Below are 26,110 nucleotides of genomic sequence, written 5' to 3'. Positions count from 1 at the left end.
ATGTATTGTTGTCTCTGCCTTCTTGCCCTTTGTGCTGTTGTCGGTGCCCAATAATGTTTGTACCATGTTTTGTGCTGCTACCATGTTGTTTTGCTACCATACTGTTGTCATGTTGTGTTGCTACCATGCTGTGTTGTCATGTGTTGCTGCCTTGCTATGTTGTTGTCTTAGGTCTCTCTTTATGTAGTGTTGTCTCTCTTGTCGTGATGTGTTTTGTCCTATATTTGTAGTTTATTGTTTTTAATTTTTTTAATCCCAGTCCCCGTCTCCGCAGGAGGTTTTTTGCCTTTTGGTAGGCCTTCATTGTAAATAACAATTTGTTCTTAACTGACTTGCCTAGTGAAATAAAGGTAAAATAAGAAAGAAATAATATAAATATATGACATTACTGCCTGATCCTGTCATTTCCACATGGCTGTTTTCCTCAGTGGTGTTTGGTCCCTGGTCCAACCATGTGACTGGCTGGTGGGAGAAAAAACAGACTCACTCTAAACTCCTCTATCTGTTCTATGAGGCCATGGTTGAGGTGAATCAAATAACCACCTCCTGTGCCATAAAGATGCTCTTAGAGTTAGAGTACAGTATCCAGTGTGTGTGTGTGTGCTTCTTCAGGACACAGAGCGGGCGCTGGACAGGCTGTGCTCGTTCCTGGATTTGTCTTCTTCAGTGGAGGAGAAGGAGAGAGTGAGAGGAAGAGTGCAGTTTGAAAACATGAAGAAGAACAGCTTTGTCAACTACTCCACCAGCCTAGCCATGGACTTCAAGATCTCTCTCTTCATGCGAAAAGGTACACTATTTCCTCTCGCTCTCTGTCAGTCTTTTTCTCCTCTTCTCTCTATGTCCATCACTTTTTCTTTGCTCACACTTGTTTCTCTCATTCTCCCACTCTCCCTCACTACAGGAAAGGTTGGTGACTGGAAGAACCATTTCACTGTGGCCCAGAGTGAACAGTTTGATGAAGACTATAAGAAGAAGATGAAGAACATCACTGTTCAGTTTCACACTGTAGTCTAGAAGTTGGGGTCAGGTTAATTGACTGTTTTCATGGGGCATATGCACTTACTGCAGGCTTTGCTGGGGTGTCAGGCTTCGATAGGTTACTTTGATGTTACTTTGAGATATGAGCTATAGGCTGAGATAAGATCTGGACTAAAAACAAAAGTCAAATGATGACATGCTGCACCAGTACCCTCTTATGAATGTGAGCTAGTTGTGAATTATTTTGATTTTCAGTGTCTGAGAAAAAACAGTGAGAATCCATACAGTATCCAATGTGAGAAAGGAGAAGAACATTATTACTAAGCATCAAAGTTTTATGCAGTTTGACAATTTTTCTACTTTAAAACTACGTAACAGTTAGTCCTCTTATACTCTATACAAATAAATGTAATACATTGAGGTTAATGTACTGTCCTGGGGCTCTGTGGGGTCTGTTTGTGTTTGGGAACAGAGCCCCAGGACCAGCTTGCTTAGCGGGCTCCTCTCCAGGTTCATTTCTCTGTAGGTGATGGCTTTGTTATGGAAGGTTTGGGTATCGCTTCCTTTTAGGTGGTTGTAGAGTTTCACGTCTCTTTTCTGGATTTTGATAATTAGTGGGTATCGGCCTAATTCTGCTCTGCATGCATTATTTAGTGTTTTACGTTGTACACAGAGGATATATTTGCAGAATTCTGCATGCAAGGTCTCAATTTGGTGTTTGTCACATTTTGTGAATTCTTGGTTGGTGTGCGGACCCAGACCTCACAACCATAAAGGGTAATGGGTTATATAACTGATTCAAGTAATTTTAGCAAGATCCTAATTGGTATTTTGAATTTTATGTTATTTTTGATGGCATAGAAGGCCCTTCTTGCCTTGTCTCTCAGATCGTTCACAGCTTTGTGGAAGTTACCTGTGGCACTGATGTTTAGGCTGAGGTATGTATAGTTTGTTGTGTGCTCTAAGGCAACGGTGTCTAGATGGAATTTGTATTCGTGGTCCTGGCAAATTGACCTTCTTTGGAACACCATTATTTTGTCTTGCTGAGATTTACTGTCAGGTCCCAGGTCTGACAGAATCTGTGCAGAAGATATAGGTGCTGCACTCTCTAACTCACTCAGAAATAGGCTGCCTCACTGCCTAGTTAGCAGCAGCAAGATACAGTGAAATGCACACTACTGTTCAAAAGTGCGGGGTCACTTAGAAATGTCCTTGTTTTTTATAGAAAAGCATTTTTTTTGTCCATTAAAAGAACATCATTGATCAGAAATACAGCGTAGACATTGTTAATGTTGTAAATGACTGTTGTTGCTGGAAACGGATGATTACAGAGGCGTACAGAGGCCCATTATCAGCAACCATCACTCGTGTTCCAATAGCATGCTGTGTTACATAATCCAAGTTTATGATTTTAAAAGGCTAATTGATCATTAGAAAACCCTTTTGCAATTATGTTAGCACAGCTGAAAACTGTTGTTGCTGATTAAAGAAGCAATAAAACTGTCCTTCTTTAGACTAGTTGAGTATCTGGAGCATCAGTATTTATGGTTTCGATTACAGGCTCAAAATGGCCAGAAACAAAGAACTTTCTTCTGAAACTCATCAGTCTATTCTTGTTCTGAGAAATGAAGGCTATTCCATGCGAGAAATTGCCAAGAAACTGGAGATCTCGTACAATGCTGTGTACTACTCCCCCCACATTACAGCACAAACTTGCTCTAACCAGAATAGAAAGAGGAGTGGGAGGCCCCGGTGCACAACTGAGCAAGGGGACATTAGAGTGTCTAGTTTGAGAAACAGATGCCTCACAAGTCCTCAACTGGCAGCTTCATTAAATAGTACCCGCAAAACACCAGTCTCAATGTCAACAGCGAAGATGCGACTCCGGGATGCTGGCCTTCTAGGCAGAGTTGCAAAGAAAAAGACATCTCTCAGACTGGCCAATAAAAAGAAACGATTAAGATGGGCAAAAGAACACAGACACTGGAAAGAGGAAGATTGGAAAAAAGTGTTATGGACAGACGAATCTAAGTTTGAGGTGTTTGGATCACAAACAAGAATATTCGTGAGACACAGAAAAAATGAAAAGATGATGGAGGAGTGCTTGACGCCATTTAAAAAATATATATATATATATTTCACCTTTATTTAACCAGGTAGGCAAGTTGAGAACAAGTTCTCATTTACAACTGCGACCTGGCCAAGATAGAGCAAAGCAGTTCGATACATACAACAGCACAGAGTTACACATGGAGTAAAACAAACATAGTCAATAATACAGTAGAAAAATAAGTCTATATACAATGTGAGCAAATGAGGTGAGATAAGGGAGGTAAAGGCAATAAATAGGCCATGGTGGCGAAGTAAATACAATATAGCAAGTAAAACACTGGAATGGTAGATCTGCAGTGGATGAATGTGCAAAGTAGAAATACTGGGGTGCAAAGGAGCAAAATAAATAAACATGGTGGTGAAGTAAATACAATATAGCAAGTAAAACACTGGAATGGTAGATTTGCAGTGGATGAATGTGCAAAGTAGAAATACTGGGGTGCAAAGGAGCAAAATAAATAAATAAACATGGTGGCGAAGTTAATACAATATAGCAAGTAAAACACTGGAATGGTAGATTTGCAATGGATGAATGTGCAAAGTACAAATACTGGGGTGCGAAGGAGCAAAATAAATAAATAAATACAGTAGGAGAAGAGGTAGTTGTTTGGGCTAATTATAGATGGGCTATGTACAGGTGCAGTAATCTGTGAGCTGCTCTGACAGATGGTGCTTAAAGCTAGAGAGGGAGATAAGTGTTTCCAGTTTCAGAGATTTTTGTAGTTCGTTCCAGTCATTGGCAGTAGAGAACTGGAAGGAGAGGCGGCCAAAGGAGAAATTGGCTTTGGGGGTGACCAGTAAGATATACGTGCTTGAGCGCGTGCTATGGGTGGGTGCTGCTATGGTGACCAGCGAGCTGAGATAAGGGGGGACTTTACCTAGCAGGGTCTTGTAGATGACCTGGAGCCAGTGGGTTTGGCGATGAGTATGAAGCGAGGGCCAGCCAACGAGAGCGTACAGGTCGCAGTGGTGGGTAGTATATGGGGCTTTGGTGACAAAACGGATGGCACTGTGATAGACTGCTTCCAATTTATTGAGTAGGGTATTGGAGGCTATTTTGTAAATGACATCGCCGAAATCGAGGATCGGTAGGATGGTCAGTTTTACGACGGTATGTTTGGCAGCATGAGTGAAGGATGCTTTGCTGCGAAATAGGAAGCCAATTCTAGATTTAACTTTGGATTGGAGATGTTTGATGTGAGTCTGGAAGGAGAGTTTACAGTTTAGCCAGACACCTAGGTATTTGTAGTTGTCCACGTATTCCAAGTCAGAACCGTCCAGAGTAGTGATGCTGGATGGGCTGGCAGGTGCAGGCAGCGATTGGTTGAAGAGCATGCATTTAGTTTTACTTGTATTTAAGAGCAGTTGGAGGCCACGGAAGGAGAGTTGTATGGCATTGAAACTCGTCCGGAGGGTTGTTAACACAGTGTCCAAAGAAGGGCCAGAAGTATACAGAATGGTGTCGTTTGCGTATAGGTGGATCAGAGAATCACCAGCAGCAAGAGCAACATCATTGATGTATACAGAGAAGAGAGTCGGCCCGAGAATTGAACCCTGTGGCACACCCATAGAGACTGCCAGAGGTCCGGACAACAGGCCCTCCGATTTGACACACTGAACTCTATCAGAGAAGTAGTTGGTAAACCAGGCAAGGCAATCATTTGAGAAACCAAGGCTGTCGAGTCTGCCAATAAGAATATGGTGATTGACAGAGTCGAAAGCCTTGGCCAGGTCGATGAATACGGCTGCACAGTATTGTCTCTTATCGATGGCGGTTATGATGTCGTTTAGGACCTTGAGCGTGGCTGAGGTGCACCCATGACCAGCTCTGAAACCAGATTGCATAGCGGAGAAGGTATGGTGGGATTTGAAATGGTCGGTAATCTGTTTAACTTGGCTTTCGAACACCTTAGAGAGACAGGGTAGAGTAGATATAGGTCTCTAGCAGTTTGGGTCTAGAGTGTCACCCCCTTTGAAGAGGGATGATGACCTTCATGTTTACAGTTGGCCATTAGTTTGTGTGTGCGTGTTTCTGTTAGTATGTGTGAATAATTGACAGAGAGTGTATGACAAACCTATAAAGACCAGCAGTAGTCCAACGACAACCTGTAGTCTAATAGACATGGACAGCAGTGCTATAAGAGGTATGTGGAATCAGTGCTGTAGCCCCACATGTAGAACAGTCTTTAGCTGAGATGAGTTAGCCATCAGTAGAGTCACATCCAGCATACTCTGAGCTGCGTAGTGATTCATGTTAATCGTCCGGTACACCTTTCCAGAGGGGTTGAGGGGGTCGAGGTTCACCTGTGGGTTAGAGGGTAGAACGGCAGGATATACACCGAATAACAAAACTTAACACACACAAGCATGCAAACACACACACACACAGAGATTCAGTGAATATACAGGCAATGCCTTTCCTCTAATACGGAACATTTTATTACATAACTACAACACACAGGTGGGAGCAGGAAGTTACTCTGAGATGCTGCTTCACCTGAGAGAGAGATGCTGTTGAAGACGGAAGTTTACATACACCTTGGCCAAATACATTTAAACTCAGTTTTTCACAATTCCTGACATTTAATCCTAGTAAAAATTCCCTGTCATAGGTCAGTTAGAATGTGAAATGTCAGAATAATAGTAGAGAAAATGATTTACTTCAGCTTTTATTTCTTTCATCACATTCCCAGTGGGTCAGAAGTTTACATACACTCAATTAGTATTTGGTAGCATTGCCTTTAAATTGTTTAACTTGGGTCAAACGTTTTGGATAGCCTTCCACAAGCTTCCCACAATAAGTTGAGTGAATCTTGGCCCATTCCTCCTGACAGAGCTGGTGTAACAGAGCTGGGGCAGCAGGTAGCATAGTGGTTAGAGTGTTGGACTTATAACCGAAAGGTTGCAAGATTGAATCCCTGAGCTAACAAGGTAAAAATCTGTCGTTCTGCCCCTGAACAAGGCAGTTAACCCACTGTTCCTAGGCCGCCATTGAAAATAAGAATTTGTTCTTAATTGACTTGCCTAGTTAAATAAAGGTAAAATAAATAACTGAGTCAGGTTTGTAGGCCTCCTTGCTCGCACATGCTTTTTCAGTTCTGCCCACAAATTTTCTATGGGATTGATGTCAAGGTTTTGTGATGGCCACTCCAATACCTTGACTTTGTTGTCCTTAAGCCATTTTGACACAACTTTGGAAGTATGCTTGGGGTCGTTGTCCATTTGCAAGTGGCAACGTTGTCCTCCGTCTGGCCCAGCCTATACCCAAGCAAGAGAACTACAAGCTCTTCTTCGACAACTGGTTTACGAGTGTCCCTCTTGTGCTCACACTGTCTCAGCAGGGAATTCACTGCACTGGTACTGTTCTTGGCAACAGACTACCAGGCGTCAACTTGATGTGCGATGCTGAGCTGAAGAGAGCAGGACGTGGATCTTTCGAACAGAAGATGGCCATGGTTGGCGAAACCACCTTGCACATTGTGAAGTGGTACGATAACCGCTCAGTGACCCTTCTGAGTGATTACACTGGAGCCCACCCAGTCATTGAGGTTGACAGGTGGGATTGCAAACGAAAGATGATCACCAAAGTCCCCTGCCCTGCTGAGGTGAAAGAATACAACAAGAATATGGGTCAGGTGGATCTGCTTGACTCACTGATTGCACTGTACCGGAACAAAATCAGATCAAAGAAGTGGTAACACCGGCTGGTGTTCCACTTCCTGGACATGATCATTGTGACCACCTGGCTGCTCTACTGAAGAGATTGTGAAGGCACTGGCATGAGAAAGAAGGAACAAATTAAGTTGTTTACCTTCAAGTCATACATCGCTGAAGGCCTATGCAAAAGTGGAAAGAGTCTGGAGCGCAAGAAGAATCGCCCCAGTTCCACAATTTCTGGTGAGTATGAGGAGAAAAGGAGAAAAGGACCCGCTGCCTCAATTCCAGTCCCTGATATGTGCCTGGATGCCACAGCCCACTGGATAATTATGGCTGAAAAGAAGTGGAGATGCAAGGTACCAGGGTGCACAGGTACACCAAAAGCCGGATATGTGAGGTCCACCTCTGTTCCACATCCACCAGCAACTGCTTCCTGAGGTTCCACACAGAATAGGAAATCAGTGTGTGCTTTGTCAAAAAGAGAAACACTGATTCAAACAATAACCCACACAAACAAACATTCAGACACACTGAAACACACACACACTTCCACATATACCCTCACACACAGGCTAACCCCTACACACACACACACAGTCTATAATTTCAATGGTAGGTTTATTTGAACAGTGAGAGACAGAATAAAAACAAAAAAAAATCCAGAAAAACTCATGTTAAAAATGTTATAAAATGATTTGCATTTTAATGAGGGAAATAAGTATTTGACCCCTCTGCAAAACATGACTTAGTACTTGGTGGCAAAACCCTTGATGGCAATCACAGAGGTCAGACGTTTCTTGTAGTTGGCCATCAGGTTTGCACACATCTCAGGAGGGATTTTGTCCCACTCCTCTTTGCAGATCTTCTCCAAGTCATTAAGGTTTCGAGGCTGACGTTTGGCAACTCGAACCTTCAGCTCCCTCCACGGATTTTCTATGGGATTACGGTCTGGAGACTGGCTAGGCCACTCCAGGACCTTAATGTGCTTCTTCTTGAGCCACTCCTTTGTTGCCTTGGCCGTGTGTTTTGGTCATTGTCATGCTGGAATACCCATCCATGACCCATTTTCAATGCCCTGGCTGAGGGAAGGATGTTCTCGCCCAAGATTTGACGGTACATGGCCCCGTCCATCGTCTCTTTGATGCGGTGAAGTTGTCCTGTCCCCTTAGCAGAAAAACACCCCCAAAGCATAATGTTTCCACCTCCATGTTTGACGGTGGAGATGGTGTTCTTGGGGTCATAGGCAGCATTCCTCCTCCTCCAAACACGGCGAGTTGAGTTGATGCCAAAGAGCTCAATTTTGGTCTCATCTGACCACAACACTTTCACCAGTTGTCCTCTGAATCATTCAGATGTTCATTGGCAAACTTCAGACGGGCATGTATATGTATTCTTGAGCAGGGGGACCTTGCGGGCGCTGCAGGATTTCAGTCCTTCACGGCGTAGTGTGTTACCAATTGTTTTCTTGGTGACTATGGTCCCAGCTGCCTTGAGATCATTGACAAGATCCTCCCGTGTAGTTCTGGGCTGATTCCTCACCGTTCTCATGATCATTGCAACCCCACGAGGTGAGATCTTGCATGGAGCCCCATGCCGAGGGATATTGACAGTTCTTTTGTGTTTCTTCCATTTGCGAATAATCGCACCAAATGTTGTCACCAAGCTGCTTGGTGATGGTCTTGTAGCCCATTCCAGCCTTGTGTAGGTTTACAATCTTGTCCCTGACATCCTTGGAGAGCTCTTTGGTCTTGGCCATGGTGGAGAGTTTGGAATCTGATTGATTGATTGCTTCTGTGGACGGGTGTCTTTTTTACATCTAACAAGCTGCGATTAGGAGCACTCCCTTTAAGAGTGTGCTCCTAATCTCAACTCGTTACCTGTATAAAAGACACCTGGGAGCCAAAAATCTTTCTGATTGAGAGGGGGTCAAATACTTATTTCCCTCATTAAAATGCAAATCAATTTATAACTTTTTTGACATGCGTTTTTCTGGATATTTTTGTTGTTATGCTGTCTCTCTGTAACGACTGTCTTCTGAAATGAACCAAGGCACAGCAGGTATGTGAATACTCATTTTTTAATTACCCAACAAAAGGAGTAACGCATCCACAGGAAACAATAACTGTGACCGCAGCAACTGTTTGCAGGCTAAAAAAACGCAGTGCAAAACAACCACCCACAACCCCAAAGAAAACCACACACACCTATATAGGACTTCCAATCAAAGGCAACTCAACACACCTGCCTTCAATTGGAAGTCCCAATCAACAATACAAACATACCCAACACAAACATGCCACGTCCTGACCAAAACTAAAACACTAGCTCCATCTGCTGGTCAGGACGTGACACTCTCACTCTTCAAATAAACCTACCATTAAAATTATAGACTGATCCTTTCTTTATCAGTGGGCAAACGTACAAAATCAGCACGGGATCAAATACTTTTTCCCCCCACTGTATATATAAGGTATTAGTTTTAATTAGTAGTGGTTTGTTTATTGGCTTGTTTGATGTTTTGACTTTAAAACTCCTAATTGTGATTGTTTGGAACCATTTGTGGTTGATGTTTGTCAAAATAAAACTTTTTCTAATTCATATATTTCTTGTTTTCCTTATTCCACTTATCATACGTACTATAGAACACATTGGTGTTTCAGTACCCTGGTAGCACATTGTTGCCCTGAGGCAACAAACCAATATCTGGTTGGCGGGGGAAGACACATTTTATGATGGATATATTAGCAGGGACCCCCAAGCTCCCAATAAATGGGGTGAAATATTTTTTTAGCCCTGTAATAAAAATTCATGCCGTAGAGGGATAATTTGTTGTTTTGTTGATGGTGATGTAAAACGCTGTCTAAGGCGATGCTCCATAATCTCCCATAAGTGTTGAATAGGGTTAAGATCTGATGACTGAGACGGCCCTGACATATGGTTTACATCGTTTTCGTACTCATCAAACCATTCAGTGACTACCTGTGCCCTGTGTATGGGACCGAGGTCAAATTAGTTTTATAGTGGATATTCAGTGGATATTCGGTTCTCTCTCATCAATAGTTATTGAACCAAGCATGCCATGACAATGAAGATGGTATATTCGGAAATCAGAGGTGGATGGAGAATAATTCACTGCTTTTTTGTAAAAAAATCTATAACAAAAAAAACATTCACATTTCAATCTTAAATAGCTCTTACACAATGCTTGCCATGACTATGAAAAGTATATAGTCTGAATCCGAGGAGGATGGAGAAAGATCCAGTTTTTAAAAATATATATAATTCAGATTGTATCATTTTCATAGTCATGGCATGCTTTGTGCAAGAGTGATTGAAGATTGAAATCCTGAAGAAATAAAACAATATAGAAATTTCAACAACAAAAAAAGCTTGGGATTATTCTCAATCCATCCCTGATTCAGTGTATCATTTTCATAGTCATGGCATACTTGTTTCAATATTGATGAGAGAGAAGTGTGCATTCACCAAATATCTAATATAAAACTATTTTTACCTCTGTGTGGATGGGGGCATTGTCATCCTATGGGGGCATAGCCATGGTAGCCAAAATAATGGCCTGCCCAGCATTTTTATACATGACCCTAAGCATGATGGGAGGTTAATTGCTTAATTAACTCAGGAACCACACCTGTGTGGAAGCACCTTCTTTCAGTATACTTTGTATCCCTCATTTACTCAAGTGTTGCCATTATTTTGGCAGTTACCTGCACCTCCACTGCAAACAGGCTATAAATGGTCTGAAATAGCTATTGAAATAGACTACAGTAAATTATACTGGTTTGTAAGCGCTTGCTTTTAAAAATGACTTGGGGGGGGGGGGGGACTTTAAAGTTTCCATTCAAGTAGAAGTTTAATGGTCACAATTTGGAAAACCTTCTGACCGGTAACTGCAACTGTAGGCTATCTCCTTGCAGCCCATATTCAGATGCGCAATCAAAATTACAATGTTATCAGTCGCTATGAACCCTTACTGTAATCGGAGGTACGAGGTTATAATGTTGAACTTTCTACTTCTATATTGTCTAATTTGTTGAGAGCAATATCCTCTCCATTCACCTTTGCTTTACTGTCCATGCTGTATGCGAGACAACAGCGGTCACTGATTTAAACCAATAACGGAAAACTGCACTCATTGATCGAGCCAGGGGTGTATTAATTACGTCTTGCAACGGAAACCGTTTACCGTTTAAATCAAATCAAATTGTATTTGTCACATGCCGTGAAATACTTACTTACAAGCCCTTAACCAACAATGCAGTTCGTTCAAGAAATAGAGTTAAGAAAATATTTTTAATAAAATAAACTAAAGTGAAAAAAACACAAACAAATCTAAAATAAGACAAGAAAATTACATAACAATAACGAGGCTATATACAGGGGGTACCGGTACCGAGTCATTGTGTGGTAATTTTCAAAGTGACTATGCATAGATAATAAAGTGAGTAGCAGCAGTGTAAAAAAAAGGGGGGGGGGGAGGTCAATGTAAATAGTGCGGTGCCATTTGATTCATTGTTCAGCAGTCTTATGTCTTGGTGGTAGAAGCTGTTAAAGAGCCTTTTGGTCTTAGATTTGGTGCTCCAGTACTGCTTGTCGTGCGATAGCAGAGAGAACAGTATGACGTGGGTGACTGGAGTCTTTGACAATCTTTTGGGCCTTCCTCTGACACCATGTCAGGAAGCTTGGCCCCAGTGATGTACTGGGCCGTACGCACTACTTTCTGTAGCGCCTTACGGTCAGATGCCGAGCAGTTGCCATACCAGGCAGTGATGCAACCAGTCAGGATGCTCTCGATGGTGCAGCTGTAGAGCTTTTTAAGGATCTGGGGACCAATGCCAAATCTTTTCAGTCTCCTGAGGGGGAAAAGGTGTTGTCGTGCCCTCTTCACAACTATCTTGGTGTGTTTGGACCATGATAGTTTGTTGGTGATGTGGACAACAAAGAACTTGAAACTCTCGACTCACTCTACTTCAGCCCTGTCGATGTTAATGAGGGCCTGTTCAGCCCTCCTTTTCCTATAGTCCACGATCAGCTCCTGTGTCTTGCTCACATTGAGGGAGAGGTTGTTGTCCTGGCACCACACTGCCAGGTCTCTGACCTCCTCCCTATATGCTGTCTCATCATTGTCTGTGATCAGGCCTACCACTGTTTTTTCATCAGCAAACTTAATGATGGTGTTGGAGTCATGTATGGCCACACAGTCGTGGGTGAACAGGGAGTACAGGAGGGGACTAAGCATGCACCTCGGAGGGGCCCCAGTGTTGAGGATCAGCGTGGCAGATGTGTTGTTGCCTACCCTTACCACCTGGGAGTGGCCCATCAGGAAGTCCAGGATCCAGTTGCAGAGGGAGGTGTTTAGTCCTAGGGTCCTTAGCTTAAAAATTAGCTTTCTGGGCATTATGGTGTTGAATGCTGAGTTGTAGTCAATGAACAGCATTCTCACATAGGTGCTCTTTTTTCCAGGTGGGAAAGGGCAGTGTGGAGTGCGATTGAGATTGCGTCATCTGTGGATCTGTTGGGGCGATATGCGAATTGATGTGGGTCTAGGGTTTCTGGCATGATGGTGTTGATGTGAGCCATGACCTGCCTTTCAAAGCACTTCATGGCTACCGGCGTGAGTGCTACAGGGCAGTAATCATTTAGGCAGGTTACCTTCGCTTTCTTGGGCACAGGGACTATGGTGGTTTGTTTGAAACATGTAGGTATTACAGACTCAGTCAGGGAGAGGTTGAAAATGTCAGTGAAGACACTTGTCAGTTGGTCCGTGCATGCTTTGAGTACACATCCTGGGTATCTGTCTGGCCCTGTGGCTTTGTGAATGTTGACCTATTTAAAGGTCTTACTCACGTCGGCTACAGAGAGCGTGATCACACAGTTGTTGGGAACAGCTGGTGCTCTCATGCATGCTTCAGTGTTGCTTGCCTCGAAGCGAGCATAAAAGGCATTTAGCTCGTCTGATAGGCTCACGTTACTGGGCAGCTTGCAGTTGGGTCTCCCATTGTAGTTTAAAAACCAAACGAAAGCAAACAGAGCAAACAGAATGAAACGGATGGACCTACCTGAATTTGTCCAATAGAATCTGTTGTTTTGTTGCAAAATGTTTTGAACCGCCAGTTGCCCATCCCTGATATAACACATGCTGCATGAGGCTAAGTGTGTAGGGTATTGAAGGATTGAGGCCAATTAAATGGGAGGAGAGTAACTTGACACTCAGACATCGGCTATATTGACTTGCATTAATTAGCTAATGGCGCTGTAATTGCTGTGTTAGTGGGAACACATTGGTATCCATCTCTTCCACTTTATCTAAAAATCACAGTAGGGGAAGGTAAAAGCATAATTAACCTATTCCATGTTAGTTGCAAGGCTAAGGATAGAGGCTTTCTCTGAATAGATCTGAATTTCAAACGGAAAACATACTGTAGACCAAAGCTCCATGATCTGTACCAATGCGTTTTATTGTAGGTCTATAACAGCGTTGTAGATACATAACGTAATAAGCTTTAAGGCAAAAGTAAGATAAAATGTACAATAATAATCCGTTTTTATTCCATGCAATATTATTCAAGTAGAAAATAATCCAGAGACCCACTATATATGTCAGGGGAACATTCACTTGTGTTTTACAACTTGAACGCATTAAATCATAAAACTACAAGTCAATTTGGTCTACATAACTCTGAAACTTAGAATCATTCAATTCAAGGCCCGACAGAAGAGAGCAGATTTAGAGCCTGCGTCCACTGTTGGATACAGGCTGCCTACCTACCTGCTGAGCCAAAAGCGATTTCCCTGAGATGCTTCGCTTTATTCTTTTTTTCTTTGTCACCTAGGCTTAATCTGTAAAATGAATACATTTCTGAGCATCTCATGACAACAATATTGGTCCAGCAAACAACACAGCTATTCACTAACTTGAAATCCCTATGAGCGTTACTGATTCTGGCAATCCAAGTGTGTTTAATTACACTCAAGCCCCAAAATAATATCTAATTTAAACGTTTCTCAGTATACTTTCTGGACACGTTTTCTGGATATTCGTCATAAAAGCAGCTTGCCAAAGAAACTATAGACTACCCATGGCAGAGGGGTCCATATTATATTCATAATAAACCATTTGAAATGATTAATTGTATCAATTTACACATAGATGTTTTTTTTACAACACAGTATTTCGCAGGCGCCAGCCCACTCGTCACTCCTGTTCAGTCAAATCCTCGTCAGGTGCGGACCTTTTGCCCGGGTGCTGTCTCTTCTCCGCCGCGCGACTCTTGGTCACGTTGTCTAATAGCTCGAGAAACAGGTTGGCTTTACTGCAGCCAGGGTCCAGTACGTCACAGGGACTGTTGGCGCCCAAATCCGGGCTCATGTTATCCCAGTAACGTTTGCCGGGATGTTGGCGCTTCTCCAACTCCTGGAGGTCCCCTGCGTCTGACTCGTCGTCCACATCTCGCCTGCCGGGATGCTGGCGCTTGCTGTACCTCATCAGGTAGCGCTTGCCCGGGTGCTGACGTTTGGAGAGTTCACTTAGAAATGCGGAGTTCTCTGTAATCTGCTCCAGCATTGAGCGCTTGCCTGGATGCTGCCTTTTCTGGAGCTCCACAAAAGAGTCAATTTCGTCTTCACGTTTTCCTGGGTGCTGTCTTTTCTGGACCTCCCTAGAGTCTTCGTCCTCGTCCTCCTCTCGTTTACCAGGGTGTTGCCTTTTCTCGAGCTCCTCCTGGTACCCCTTACCAGGGTGTTGTCGCTTCACTAGCCACTCTGGCTGAGAGGACAATGCCTCTGTAAAATTAAAATGACAACCTGATTAGTTTACTGACAGGGGAAAATATAAATCTGCCACCACTTGTTATGCCATGTGTACATGTATTTCCATTGAACATACAACGTTTTAATGCACTTACTTGTGAGAACGTAGGTTATGTCAAACATATTTATTCAATTCTGTTTTCATTATTTCACCATTAAAATATAGGCATTTGTGCTTTGATGCCAGTATTAACTACTGGAAAATATTGGATGCGTTTTACGGGTGCTTTGCCGGTTGCCCTCTCCAAATAGATTTGCATCCTAACAAATAACACAATCTATTAATGTAATCACGTTAATGTTGCACAAAACATGAATGAAAGATCTTGGAAATGTTGGGTTATTTATTAATGAAAAAAAAATATATATACATACAATCGAAATGATTCATTTAATCTGGTCTTTCTGAAACGAATCGAAATATTTATTTCGTGCAACTAAGTCACTTTAAAACAGGTATACAAAAGCATAACTAGAACGTATGTGTTCAATTGTGTTAAATTCTTTGCTTTTCAATTCAATGTAAAACACCCTCGGTTCGTGTCAAACTCGGCCAGTTTGCCAAAAACACAAAATCGATCAAAAAGCTATTACGCACCATTCACACCATCCTCAGTCATTTTTAGAATGGAGCGGAGCAGGATGCTCTCTGCCCTCTGTAGGATGATGTCGTCTATCTGCCGGTCTCCCGTTTTCTCCTCAGCGGGGATGCTCTGTCCTCGAGCCACCGTCAGGTTGCAGACTGCCAGAGATGCCAGAATGATCAGGCAGGTGGACTTCATGGTAACTTGGCAATTCGTTCGAAAACAAGAGAAGATATCATTATTAGTGGAAATATACTAGGTTACTTAAAAACATGCATCCTATATGATATTTAATTGACATTGGCATTGTATAAATAATTTGGAGTTCTCTGTCTGTTTTACGCACATAGTACGTTTCAATAGCCTATTGGTCCGTAAAACTGGAAAATCCTTTATGAATAGATATTTGCAAACTATTTTGCAATGCACAAACTGAAGGTCCAGAGATATTATCTAATGCAAAAACACCTATATATATAAATATATTTGAGGTGATCCAAACTTACCTTAGATTTGTGTTCTGGCTATTGTCACTCTCAGCTCCTCCGATAACCTTAAAATTTAGCAAACCAACTAGAAAGGATGTTCTTTGCCTCTTGCAGCGGTTGGAAACCCGTTGAGGCAAAGTTTATAGGTATGTTCCGATACAACGCGTCCCGCCATTTATAGTCAGCGGTTACCCCCGTCACGCCAACCACGCTATAGTAATTTCATAGAAATTTCGTCTCCATTGATTTCACATTCGATTAAAGTAGGTTCTAACCTCTAGAGGACGCTGTCTGGTTCTTTTCTTGGGCGTCAACTGAGCCGACCAGCCGAATCCGAAGGAGTAAAATATGATGATTGCGAGAGGATCCATTCAAAAATGTTCCACTCATATCGCAGTGGTGGTGGTTATTTTGCAGAAGACCGATGTAATTGTATTCACTTATTTTGCCATTGGGGCTGTCATTTTCAAGTCATTATTAAGATTATGCTACACTAAATGTCAATGATGATAATGTATGGATTCATTCATAAACTACTGCCACCCAGATATCTGTATTTTTTCTCCAACTATAGACATTCATTGATGCATTATGATAATTATTTTACTTGAGTCATTTTCTATTAAGGTATCTTTATTTTTACTGAAGTATGACAAATGGGTACTTTTCCCACCACTGCTAAAGAGCAATTGAACATAATAAGCAACTTCTCATTTTGAAAGCATATGTGGCATTGATATGATTCAAACATTTATTATAGTATCAAAATTAACTACAACATGTAAATAGCACATTTTTGGTCATACAGACTGTCTTTTTCAAAACAGAGATTTTCTAAGGGTTAGGAGAAGATTCCTTCTATCAATGTCCCACCAAACCTACACAGAACATAGTTGCATGTTGTCAGAATATTCAATATTAATGTTCTATACACGTTGCATTGGAAAGTTGCAAGAACATTCCTGTGTCCAGTTTTCTAAAGGTTAGGATAATATTCTATCAACATCCCACCAAATTTACACAGAACAAGGTTGCCATGTTCTCAAAATATAAGATATGAATGTTTTAGACACGTTCCATGGGACCTTCCTGTATATCAAGAACCTTCCTGTATATCAGTCATCGGGAAGTGAGATCCCTTGACTTTTTCCACATTTTGTTATGTTACAGCTTTATTCAAAAATTGATAAAAAAATATGTTCCTCATCAATCTATAAAAATGACAAAGCAAAAACAGGTTTTTAAACATTTTTGCAAATTTATTAAACATAAAAAACAGATGCCTCATTTACATAAGTATTCATACCCTTTGCTATGAGATTCTAAATTGAGCTCAGGTGCATCCTGTTTCCATTAATCATCCTTGAGATGTTTCTAAAAACTTGATTGGAGTCCACCTGTGGTAAATTCAATTGATTGGACATGATTTGGAAAGGCACACACCTGTCTATATAATGTCCCACAGTTGACAGTGCATGTCAGAGCAAAAACCAAGCCATGAGGTCAAAGAAATTGTCAGTAGAGCTTTGACAGGATTGTGCCGAGGCACAGATCTGGGGAAGGGTACCAAAAAAAATCTTTAGAATGCACTGTAAATTAGCAAGAACCTCCTGAGAACCTATTTAGCATGTTTTGGCGTTAGAGTTAGGAGAACATCCTTAAATATGTTGTCATTCTGTAACATCAAAGAGAAGCATCAGGGAGTATTCTTTTGTTTTGTCTTTGTGTTGGGGGTGATGTCGGGTCCGAGTGTTGGAGCCGGAGCTACCTGTGAGGCCTCAGCCGGATTGTAGGCTCCCATGCCGAAGCTGGGTGAACAGGTTCCCGTGCCTCAGCCGAGGCAACCAGGGAGGTCTCAGCCAGCTCATCAGTTTCACTCCTCAGCCGGTTCGTCAGGTTTCTGCGCCTCAGTGGAGGCGACCGGTTCGCTCCGGATCCCCGGGATCGTCCCTGTGGTTGGCGTCCTGCAGCTGAAGCTGAACGCGCAAGGGAGGGGGTACTGTCACGTATGCTCTCTCTCCGGCGCTCTAGGTCATCATGCTCCCGTGCCTCAACCGGCTCGACAGGTTCCCGCGCCTTAGCAGAGGTGACCGGTCCACTCCTGATCTCCGGGATCGTCATCTTGGTCGGCATCCTGCAGCTGTAGCCACGCGTTAAGGAGGGGGTACTGTCACATGTGCTCCCTCTCCGGCCTCTAGGTCACCAGGCTGCTCGGTAGGGCACACCCCTGTCACCAGCCTTAGGCGCTTAATGACACTCACCTGGACTTCATCACCTCCTTGATTACCTGCACTATATATGTCACTCCCTTTGGATTCTTCCCCAGTCGTCATTGTTCCTGTTTCATGTCGGTGCGCTGTTTGTGTTTCTTGTTTTGTTCATTTATTTATTAAACGTATTCACTCCCTGAACTTGCTTCCTGACTCTCAGCGTACATCGTTACACATCAGTCCTCCAAAACAGAAACAAACAAGTGGCAGGGCCACACTGTTGGCCGGAAATAGAAGCTATAAAGTTTTTAGACATTTTTGCACCTTTGGCAGCATTACAGCTTTGAGTCATCTTGTGTACTGTATGTCTGTATCAGCTTTGAACATCTAGATTTTCTCGAATTCTTCCTTGCAGATTTTCTCATGCTCTGTTAAGTTAGATGTGGAAGACTTGGTTTCAATTCTGAGCTTTTGCTGGGCCAGTCAAGAACTTTCACATTCTTGTTCTGAAGCCATTCCAGCGTTGCTTTGGCTGTATGCTTGGGGTCATTGTCCTGTTGGAACTTAAATCTTCGCCCCAGTCTGAGGTTGTTAGCACTCTGAAACATGTTCTCATCAATTATTTATCTGTATTTGGCTCCATTCATTGTTCCCTCTATCCTTACCAGTCTCCCAGTCCCTGCCACTGAAAAGCATCCCCATGGAATGATGCTGCCACCACCATGCTTCACAGTAGGGATGGTGTTAGACAGGTGATGAGCTGTGCCTGGTTCACCAGACATAGCACTTTGCATAAAGATTTTCTTTTGTCTCATCAGACTACAGAATCTTTTGCCTTATGCGCTCAGTCTATCACGTGCCTTCTTGCAAACCAGGTAGGATTTCATGTGTCTTTTTCTCAGAAGTAGCTTCCGTCTGGCCACTCTCCCATAAAGCCTAGATTGGTGAAGTGCCGTAGAGACTGTTGTCCTTCTGGAAGGTTCTCCCATCTCAGCCAAGGAACTCTGTAGTTCTGTCAGTGGTCATTGGGTTCTTGGTCACCTCCCTGACCAAGGTCCTTCTTGCCCGGTTGCTCAGTTTGGTCAGACGGCCAGCTCTAGGCAGAGTCTGGGTAGTTCCATATTTTTTGCTCAACATTCTAGAAATTGTTCTATACCCTTCCCCAGATGTATGCTTCATCACAATTCTATCTCGGAGATCTACGGACAATTCCTTGGACTTCATGGTATAGTTTCTGCTCTGACATGCACTGTCAACTGGGGACATTACTGTATATAGACAGGTGTGTTTCTTTCTAAATCATGTCCAAACAATGAAATTGGCCACAGGAGGACTCCAATCAAGTTGTAATGTCTAAGGAAATTGAATGGAACTGAGCTCAAATTGAAGTGTCATAGCAAAGGGGCATGAATACTTATTTAAATTAATGATCAATAAATTGGCAAAAAAAAATGTAAAACATGTTTTCACTTCGTTTAGTGTGTAGATGTGTGAGAAAAAACAGCTAAATGTGGATTAAGTCAATGGGTATGAACACTTTCTGAAGGCACTGTAACACCAAAGCATGTCTGACCTGTGAGGCCTCCGCTGCTGTAGTGGTCTCTGCTTTTCAAAATATGGTAATTACAGTATGTAAAGACATACAAGCTGCACAGGGACCAATTAATTAGGCACCCAGCAAAAGAAAAACTGTGTTTGTTGTTGTTTCTATCCTGTGGAAGGCCAACACTCGCTAACCCTGTAAGACGGTGAAAGCGGAGTGGTAGTTTGATTCATTCTGTGCTCATTTGAAGCCTGTGGAAAAGCAGAGGATTGAATTCAGGGTGTAACAACAAAATGTGGAATAAGTCAAAGGGTATGAAGAAGTTCTGAAGGCACTGTATATGCAGGCATTTATTAACACAACATAGGATGTATTCTAATCTAGAATACTTGGTGTCTCATCTAACCCCCCTGCGGAGTATAATAACGATATGTAATGTAGTTATAACACTCTTTCTGTATAACAATTCTATGATTCAGATATTTAAATATATGCATTGACAAAAATACTCAAGAACTCACTTATAGGGGACAAATGTACCCTTTATGTTACTGTAGGCCCAGACTCACCTCCCCCACATGTTACGTACACTTGTTGGGAGTTGCCGTTTTGGACAGTTCAGGTTTTAAACAGTCATACGTTTTGGCAGTTGCGCTCTGTCCCTGGTGGAGTTCCCTTGTGCTATGCTTACAGGCACTAGACCACGTGTGTCACGACTTCTACTGAAGTTGATGCCCCTCCTTGTTCGGGTGGTGTTCGGCGGTCGACGTTGCCGGCCTTCTAGCCACCAGTGATCAGTTTTTCATTTTCCATTGGTTTTGTCTGGTCTCTTTACACACCTGTTTCATATCCCAGTAATTATATGTTGTGTATTTAACCCTCTGATTCCCCTCATTTCTCTGTCGGTGATTGTTTGTTTGTTATGTACGTGTTGTTTCTATATCGGTGTGCGACGGGTTATTGTTTTACCCGGATTCTTTTCTACGTTGGTTTTGGAAATAAATATTCCATTTTTAAACCACTCTGTTTTCTCCTGCGCCTGACTTCCCTGCCACCTACATACACGGACTATGACAACGTGTGTCTGCAGATTTTCGCTCCTCCCTTGTACTTGATTGAGGAACTCCCCGCACCTGGTTTTCTAGGTCTTAATTGAAAGGAAAAAACTAAATCCAGCAGACACTAGGCCCTCCATGGAATGAGTTTGACACCCCTGCACTGGACTATAATTAAGGCAAGCGCTGCCTTTTGACCTCTCAAAAAGACCTAGGAGGCAGCAGGGTTGTTAAAAGTGGGGATTCATAACAATTAGAAAGCAGGTTCTACGGTATGTGCTGGCGAAGAGGACATCCTGAATAAACCCTCTGTAATGATGCTAGTCTTACTCAACATCCACTGTTTACTTTCCCCTGTCCTTGTTATTAATTATCTTAAAACCTGTTGGGGCTAGGGGGCAGTATTTTCACGGCCGGATGAAAAACGTACCCAATTTGAAAAGGTTACTACTCTGGCCCAGAAACTACAATATGCATATTATTAGTAGATTTGGATAGAAAACACTCAGAAGTTTCTAAAACTGTTTGAATGGTGTCTGTAAGTATAACAGAACTCATATGGCAGGCAAAAACCTGAGAAAAATACAAGTAGGAAATGAAAATCTTGTGGCTGTACTATTTTCGAGTCATTGCCAATGGAACACACAGTGACAAAGGATTCATTTTGCAATTCCTAAGGCTTCCACTAGATGTCAACAGTCTTTATAAAGTTGTTTGAAGCGTCTATGATGAACAGAGACCGGATGAGAAGGAAGGGAAGTTGATGTCCCTGGGATGACGTCACTTCATTATTGCGCGTTCATGTGAGATGAGACCTTGTGTTCCAAACGTTTTTCAAGACACAGGAAAGGTCCGGTTGAAATATTACTGACGTTTCACGTTAAAATGGCCCTAAAGATTGATGCTAAACAACGTTTGACATGTTTGAACGAATGTAAATAGATTTTTTTTTTACTTTTCCCTCCCGCGCCCTACATTTTGAGTAGCCTACTGAACGCGCTAACAACATGGAACAACATGGAGTTATTTGGACATAAAATATGAACTTTATCGAAAAAAACAACATTTGTTGTGGACCTGGGATACCTGGAAGTGCCTTCTGATGAAGATTATTAAAGGTAAGTGAATATTTCTAATGTTATTTATGATTTTAGATGATTCCAACATGGCGGCTATCTGTATTGCGCAGTGTATTTTTCTGAGCAGAGTACTCAGATTATTGCAAAGTGTGCTTTCCCAGTAAAGTTATTTTGAAATCTGTCAATGAGGTTGCATTCAGGAGATGTTCATCTATAATTCTTTGAATAACAGTTTAATATTTTATCCACGTTTTATAATGAGTATTTTTGTAAATTCACCGGCAGTTTTGGGGGAGATACATTTTCTCAACGTCACGCGCCGATGTAAAATGCTGTTTTTGGATATAAATAGACTAATGCTGTGTTCAAAACAACTGGGAACTGGGAACTCGGAAATCTCCGACTTCATTGTGTTCAGGACAAATGGGAACACAACATTTTTTTGATTTGACTGAGAATATTTTTTTCAACTCTTCCAAACTTAATGAACACCTCAGGCTGCATCCTACAGCCCCAGACTGCTCACAGCTTCAGTAATGGGTGGATTATCTGATCATTTTCAAGAGATCTCTCCCTCCAACGGAGAACCAGAAACAGCAAGTGAATGGCACAAGTGGCTGTACTCTCAACACTTAGGAGGAGAAGGAGAAGTTATGTGAAAGCGAACCCAACGGAGTACGGGAAACACACATCAAAGATAGGTGAGTCAGAAAGAGAGGCGGCAAATTTCCCTAAAGTTCCTGAAGCCTAAGTTCTGGGTGTAACAGGGATGCAGACAGGTGGAACCCAACCAAGAGAGAGAGAGAAAGAGATGGAAAATGAACACAGTAGTCTACCTGAAGCAGTCAGAGGTAAGAAAGACTAAAAAGACACATGACCATACAGCTGCCAAGGACAGAAGGCTAACGGTGTGGTTTCTACTAGCTGCAGAGAGACAGACAGGCCGGAAGAAGACAGATTCAAAGGTAGTGAAAGTCAATGAATATACAGAAGAGCCGGATATGGATGGAGTGATGATGTGACACCCACCTCTCCCCTGGCACTGACACTGCCCTGACAGGGGTCCCTGTGGCTGGGTGTGAGTGATGGGTACATGCCCTGGTCATCGAGGTGACTGGGAGTAGGGGACTGGTGATTGGGCAGTCTCTGGACACTGAGGTCAGGGGGGGTCTGGAAAGCTGGTTGTTCTCTGTACTCTGGCCTTTGTAGTTTTCTAATGCTCTACAGACTTTGAGTCAAACCCAAGACACCCAGTGTTTACTAAATATGGACTGTTGGGCTGATAGAGGGTAATGGAGCAAGTAGGCTAGTGGTTAAGAGCGTTGGGCCAGTAACCTAAAGGTCACCGGTTTGAATCCCCAAGCTGACTAGGTGTAAAACCTGTCGATGTGCCCCTGAGCAAGACACTTAATTGCTCCTGTAAGTTGCTCTGCTAATGACTAAAATGTCATGACCATTAACTGTTAAGACCAAAGGTTGTGAGAAAGACTTTATTGCTATCTCTGTATAGTTATTATAATCAAATAAAGTGTTATTGGTCACATGCACATAGTTAGCAGATGTTAATGCGAGTGTAGCGAAATGCTTGTGCTTCTGGTTCCGACAGTGCAGTAATACAGTATCTAACAAGTAATCTAACAGTTCCCCAACAACTACCTAATACACACAAATCTAAAAGGGGTGAATGAGAATATGGAACATATAAATATACACTACCATTCAAAAGTTTGGGGTCACTTAGAAATTCATTAAATCTTACCCGCAAAACACCAGTCTCAACGTCAACAGTGAGAGGCAACTCTGGGATGCTGGCCTTCTAGGTGGAGTTGCAAAGAAAAAGCCACATCTCAGACTGGCCATTAAAAATAAAAGATTAAGATGGGCTAAAGAACACAGACACTGGACAGAGGAATTCTGCCTAGAAGGCCAGCATCCCAGAGTCGTCTGTTCACTGTTGACATTGAGACTGGTGTTTTGCGGGTACTATTTAATGAAGCTGCCAGTTGAGGACTTGTGCGGCATCTGTTTCTCAAACTAGACACTCTAATGTACTTGTCCTCTTGCTCAGTTGTGCACCGGGGCCTCCCACTCCTCGTTCTATTCTGGTTAGAGACAGTTCTGTTCTGTGAAGGGAGTAGTACACAGCGTTGTACGAGATCTCCAGTTTCTTGGCAATTTCTCGCATGGAATAGCCTTCTTTTTTCAGAACAGGAATAGCCTAATGAGTTTCAGAAGAAAGTTCTTTGTTTCTGGCCATTTTGAGCCTGTAATCAAACCCACAAATGCTGATGCTCCAGATACTCAACTAGTCTAAAGAAGGACAGTTTTATTGCTTCTTTAATCAGCAATAACAGTTTTCAGCTGTGCTAACATAATTGCAAAAGGGATTTCTAATGATCAATTAGCCTATTAAAATGATAAACTTGAATTAGCTAACACAACGTGCCATTGGAACACAGGAGTGATGGTTGCTGATAATGGGCCTCTGTACGCCTATGTACATATTCCATTAAAAATCTGCCGTTTCCAGCTACAATAGTCATTTACAACATTAACAACGTCTACACTGTATTTCTGATAGATTTGATGTTATTTTAATGAACAAAAGGTGTGTTTTTCTTTAAAAAACAAGGACATTTCTAAGTGACCCCAAACTTTTGAACGGTAGTGTATGGATGAGTGATGGCCAGGCGGCATAGGCAAGGTGCACTAGATGGTATAAAATACAGTATATACATATGATATGAGTAATGTAAGATATGTAAACATTATTAAAGTGGCTTTATTTAAAGTGACATTGTTTAACCTCTCTTGGGTAGGGGGCAGTATTTTCATGTCCGGATGAAAAGTGTGCCCAAAGTAAACTGCCTGTTACTCAGGCCCAGAGGCTAGGATATGCATATAATAGGTAGATTTGGATAGAAAAGTTTCTAAAACTGTTACAATTATGTCTGTGAGTATAACAGAACTGATATGGCAGGCAAAACCCCGAGGACAAACCATCCCCCCCCCCAAAAAAAAATCAGCCTACCACTGTTTTCAATGGCTGTCACTTTTATTATAAGGCGAAATCCTCCCGGATTGCAGTTCCTAGGGCTTCCACTAGATGTCAATAGTCTATAGAAAGAGTTTCATGCTGGTTTTTGGAAAAAGGAGCCAGAAATTGTAGTTTTTCTAGGTGGCTCCCATTTTGGCTGTAGTGTTTCAAAGCGCGTGGAAGAGAACGCGTTCTTTGGTATTTTTATCCGGTAAAGACAATAACGATTCTCCGTCATAAATTGTATTGTTTATTTATGTATTAAGGTACCTAAGGTTTGATTATAAACGTTGTTTGACTTGTTTGGAAAAGTTTATTAGTAACGTTTGGGATTCATTTTGTATGCATTTTGATGGAGAGAAACTGGGTGGATTATTGACTGAAGCACGCCAGCTAAACTGAGTTTTTATGGATATAAAGAAGGACATTATCGAACAAAAGGACCATTTGTGATGTATCTGGGACCTTTTGGAGTGCCAACAGAAGAAGATTATCAAAGGTAAGGCATTTATTATATCGCTATTTCTGACATTTGTGGCGCACCTGCCTGTTTGAAATATGTTTTTCATGCTTTTGTATGCGGGGCGCTGTCCTCAGATAATCGCATGGTGTACTTTCGCCATAAAGTCTTTTTGAAACCTGACACAGCGGCTGGATTAACAAGAAGTTAAGCTTTATTTTGATGTATTACACTTGTGATTTTATGAAAGTTAAATATTTATAGTTCTGTAGTTTGAATTTGGCACTCTGCAATTTCACCGGATGTTGGCCAGGTGGGACGCTACCGTCCCACCTGCCCATAAGAAGTTAAAGTGACTAGTGATCCATTTGTTAAAGTGGCCAGTGATTGGGTCTCCATGTAGATTGCAGCCTCTCTGAGTTAGTGATTGCTGTTTAGCAGTCTGATGGCCTTGAGATTGAAGCTATTCTTCAGTCTCTCGGTCCCAGCTTTGATGCACCTGTACAGACCACGCCTTCTGGATGGTAGCGGTGTGAACAGGCAGTGGCTCAGATGGTTGTTGTCTTTGATTATCTTTTTTGCCTTCCTGTGACATTGGGTGCTATAGGTGTCATGGAAGGCAGGTAGTTTGCCCCCGGTGATGCGTTGTGCAGACCGCACCACCCTCTGGAGATCCTTGCGGTTGAGGGCGGAGCAGTTGCCGTACCAGGCTATGATACAGCCCGACAGGATGCTCTCGATTGTGGATCTGTAGAAGTTAGTCAGGGTTTTTGGTGACAAGCCAAATTTCTTCAGCCTCTTCGATGTGGATAGAGGGGTGCTCCCTCTGCTGTTTCCTGAAGTCCACAATCAACTCCTTTGTTTTGTTGACGTTGAGTGAGAGGTTGTTTTCCTGACACCACACTCCGACTTGATGATGAGCTTGGAGGGTACTATGGTGTTGAATGCTGAGCTGTAGTCAATGAACAGCATTCTTACATAGTTATTCCTCTTGTCCAGATGGGATAGGGCAGTGTGCAGTGTGATGGCTATGGATCGTCTGTGGATCTGTTAGGGCGGTATGCAAACTAAAGTGGGTCT

At 42.4% G+C, this 26,110-nt stretch overlaps 2 protein-coding genes across 2 annotated transcripts; one reads left to right on the top strand and one right to left on the bottom strand.

The window, feature by feature from the left end:
• Nucleotides 1-329: 329 nt before the first annotated feature.
• Nucleotides 330-2,481, top strand: LOC106571874 (cytosolic sulfotransferase 1-like). Its single transcript, XM_045696080.2, has 3 exons — nt 330-620; nt 668-787; nt 902-2,481. The coding sequence occupies exons 1-3, from the start codon at nt 380-382 to the stop codon at nt 1,012-1,014; spliced, it is 474 nt and encodes a 157-aa protein (XP_045552036.1). The 5' UTR covers nt 330-379; the 3' UTR covers nt 1,015-2,481.
• A 10,800-nt stretch (nt 2,482-13,281) lies between these two features.
• Nucleotides 13,282-15,358, bottom strand: LOC106571889 (pro-thyrotropin-releasing hormone-A). Its single transcript, XM_014145411.3, has 2 exons — nt 15,173-15,358; nt 13,282-14,547 (listed from the first exon to the last, which is right to left on the bottom strand). Exons 1-2 carry the CDS (start codon nt 15,354-15,356, stop codon nt 13,961-13,963), a joined length of 771 nt encoding a protein of 256 aa, XP_014000886.1. The 5' UTR covers nt 15,357-15,358; the 3' UTR covers nt 13,282-13,960.
• Between the last annotated feature and the right edge of the window lie 10,752 nt (nt 15,359-26,110).

Source organism: Salmo salar, chromosome 15 (assembly GCF_965601325.2).
Source record: "Salmo salar chromosome 15, fSalSal1, whole genome shotgun sequence".
NCBI lineage: Eukaryota > Metazoa > Chordata > Actinopteri > Salmoniformes > Salmonidae > Salmo > Salmo salar.
This window is presented reverse-complemented; position numbering and strand designations above follow the sequence as displayed.